Source organism: Plectropomus leopardus, unplaced genomic scaffold (genome assembly GCF_008729295.1).
Source record: "Plectropomus leopardus isolate mb unplaced genomic scaffold, YSFRI_Pleo_2.0 unplaced_scaffold15728, whole genome shotgun sequence".
Lineage (NCBI taxonomy): Eukaryota > Metazoa > Chordata > Actinopteri > Perciformes > Serranidae > Plectropomus > Plectropomus leopardus.
Window position 1 is genome coordinate 196 of NW_024616865.1, and position 3451 is coordinate 3646.

At 36.2% G+C, this 3451-nt stretch overlaps 1 protein-coding gene across 1 annotated transcript; it reads right to left on the reverse strand.

The window, feature by feature from the left end:
- Nucleotides 1-226: 226 nt before the first annotated feature.
- LOC121964472 (CXADR-like membrane protein) lies at nucleotides 227-1509 on the reverse strand (the record flags this gene model as incomplete). Its single annotated transcript, XM_042514679.1, has 3 exons — nucleotides 1455-1509; nucleotides 921-959; nucleotides 227-469 (listed from the first exon to the last, which is right to left on the reverse strand). Coding segments are annotated over exons 1-3 (313 nt in total), but the record flags the coding sequence as incomplete, so codon positions are not given.
- Nucleotides 1510-3451: the final 1942 nt, after the last annotated feature.

Here is a 3451-nt window from a genome sequence, read left to right on the forward strand (position 1 = left end):
TCAGGGGTCAAAGGTTTAAATATTTGTGAAAGGCCGCACAAGAAAACTGATGTCTTCGGGTTTCACAGGGTAAAATGCAAACAAGCCAAATGTTTGCAGCTTTAAACGTAAGCATTGTAAATGCGGCTGTGTTCCCTGTGCACACTGACACTGCAGTGAAATCAGATCTTCATATCTTGAAGTCTACAACTGTAATAAGGTTAAATCTGCGATGATGTACACTGACCTGTGACTCTCAGCCACGTCTTCTCCGACAATGAGAATAAACCAGCGGAGCAGTGATAGAGGCCTTCATCGGTCTGCTGCACGTCACCGATGGTAAACTCTCCCGTGGATCTGTGTCCAATGAAGCTCCCGTTCCTGAAGAAGAACATCGTTGGTTTGGAGCCATCGCTGCTTTTACACTGAAGAGTGACATCACTTCCTCTAATCACAGGAAGTTTGGGCAACTCCAGGATCACAGAACGACCTGCAGGAAAAAACGAGCGGAGTAACACGCAGACAGAGTTAATTAACCCTTAGGGCCTGCTTCAAAAAAAACAGTCCTAGTCATAATTATCGAAAATTCATTCATTTTCAGAATTTTAACCCTTTAAAAATGTCAGGTTTGTATCATGATGCCTCTATGCTTTTAGATGAAAAAAAAACAACACAAAAAGACACAAAAAACTGATTTATTTTCAATCTACTACACGCTAAGTAGATTTTTTTTATTATCACATTGATTTTTGTACTTTATTATTTTTCATGCAATGTCAAACAGGAACACTCACATTACTCAGCACGCTAAATTAAAATATTAATATTTTAATTCCTGCTTTCATTGAGTTCATTTTTTCAGTACTAATAATAAATGTCAAACATTCATTACTTTTAAGTAAAATAAAATAAAATCAATTGTTGGAGAATCATAAGCTCACCTGCAGAATCAGTCTGTCCAAACTGCAGCGCGGCCAGGCCTGCAACAGGAAGAAAGGGTTAATAAAGGTCAGAGTTTAGCAGAGTTACTGCAGGTCAAAGTTCAATGTTGGAGAAAAAGCATCAGTATCAGTTATTACTGTATAATATTACGAAACTGTGGAGAAATCAAAATGAGAAAATGAAACCTAATAAAACCAAAAGGAAGAAATAAGAAAAATAGTTTGGGACTTCCTGTTTCCATCTCAGACAAACAAGAGAAGAAGAAAACACGTTTAAGTGATTTTTTTTTCTTCTGAAAATCTTCTCTAAAATATTCAGATGTGTGAGAATCACTGTTGTTTGATTCAGAACAACAAACTAGATTTGGTATTATGACACCAAATGATGCAACAACCACAACGAAACCAACAACCAAAATGCTGACGAGCGACTTTTGATTTTATTCCTTCAGACTGTTCACGGAGTCAACAACGACATTAACTAGTTCCTGTTTACTGTCAGCATTTAATGATAAAAACCGACGTCGGACTCACCGAAAATCATGGAGACACATGAAGCCTTCATGATGTCTTAATGATGATCCGTCTTTGTGTCTCTGAAATATTTATATGTCCCTCAAACATTACATCACTTCCTCAACACACAACTTCTGGTTTCTCAAACCAGACAAAAAAAGACACAAACAAGCATTACGTTGGTGCTCAGTTTTTGTGAATTAACCCTTTGAAATCAAATTGTTGTGATTTCCTTCTAAAACACGGGAGGGAGGCAAGAGGCTGCTTAACAAAACATGACCCAAAAATAGCAACAAAAAAAGTAGAAAAGTTCCAAGAAAACAAACAGAGATTTTTTTTTTTTTTTTTTTTTTAAAAAAAAAGCAAGAAAATGACCTAAAAAATATCATGTATTTTATTATTATTTTTCCCTTTTTCATACAATTTAGACTTTGGATTATTTTCTAATAATCCTCACCTCTTCTTTAAAACTAAATTTTAGATAAAATTTCTTGGGCCTTTTTTCTCTCATTTTGTTTTTTTTTAAGAAATCAAACCATAATAAACAAATAAATAGAAATGGCCTGGGAAACGTGCTTCAAAATTACAATAATTCTTTAACATAATAAATTATGATAATATGCAATAAATATATTTTTCCTTTTTTCCCTATAGTTTTCTTTTTTATTCTAAATCTATTTTTTTCATTGCAATTTGTGGAACATTTCTTACCAAGTTGCTAATTGCCTTTTTTATGATTTTTTTTTCTAAAATACTGAGTTTAAATGATGAGAATATGAGCTTCCCAGCTGCTGCAGTAGTGATGCTGCATCTGAGGGAGCTCCTGTTACACAACCCTCTGTGACGACTGTCCTAAAGAAACATTTTACTATCATTTCTACTGACAACAGGCCAGAGAAAGTATTTATTACTTCTTAAATTACATTTGAGAATATTTTACTAACTAATCTGAAGACTTTTATCCTCTCAGAGGATTAAATGTCTTTAAATACAGCAGAAAACTTTAGATGAGAGTTCAGTTCTGCAGCGGCAGAAAGAGTCTGAGCTGCGCTGCAGGATGTCGTCCTGCAGAGGGAGGCAGAGCTCCGTCCCTCCACACTTGAGGCTGATTTGAAGTTTTGACTGAGCTAAAGATACTAAACACATTAATACAGAGATACTCGACTTACAGCCTGCCACTGGGGAGCCACATCTGCCCCCCAACCATTTTCTAATTCTCAGTAACAATAAAGTGAATTGTTTTTGTACTTTTCGTATGTGCCAGAGCACATGTGCATGTTTATCCAAAACAGCGTCAGTGGAGGATCCCTGCACCCCCTGACAGAGGTCCTAGCAAAGCCCCGAATGTCCTTAAATCCACGAAATGTCCTAAAATACTGTAAATGTCATAAAACCTGAGAGACTTCCTAATATCCTTGAAATGTCCTTAAATTTGAGAAATGTCCAAAATCCCGGAAACATCCTTAGATCCGAGAAATGTCCTGAAATCCTAGCAACGTCCTATTATCTTGGAAATGTCCTTAAATCCTAGAAACAACCTAATATCCTCAAAATGTCCTAAAATCCTCAAAATGTCCTTAAATCCTTGAAATGTCCTGAAATCCTAACAACGTCATAAAATCTAAGAAATGTCCTAAAACCCTAATACCAAATACTTAGAAATCTCTTAATATCCTAGAAAATTCTTAAAATCTTATGAAATGTCCTGAAATACTAGAAATATGTATGGAGCTGCTGCGACTGGCCCCTGACCTCGTGTTCTTTTGCAAAAGTGGCCCCCAAGCAAACAAGTTGAGCGTCTCTGCATTAATACTAACAATGCACTGAACAGAGTGTCAAAATATGCAACATCCTGAAATTCTTGGCTACAAATCGCCTCATCGTCTTGAGACGAGCTGACACCGACCTCGCTCAGCTGCCTCATTAAAATAATGAGAAATAAAGCGGTGACTTCCTGTGTTGTTGTGCGTTGAGTCTTTTCAAAACCCTTTAAAAAACAACACAGCAGATATTTA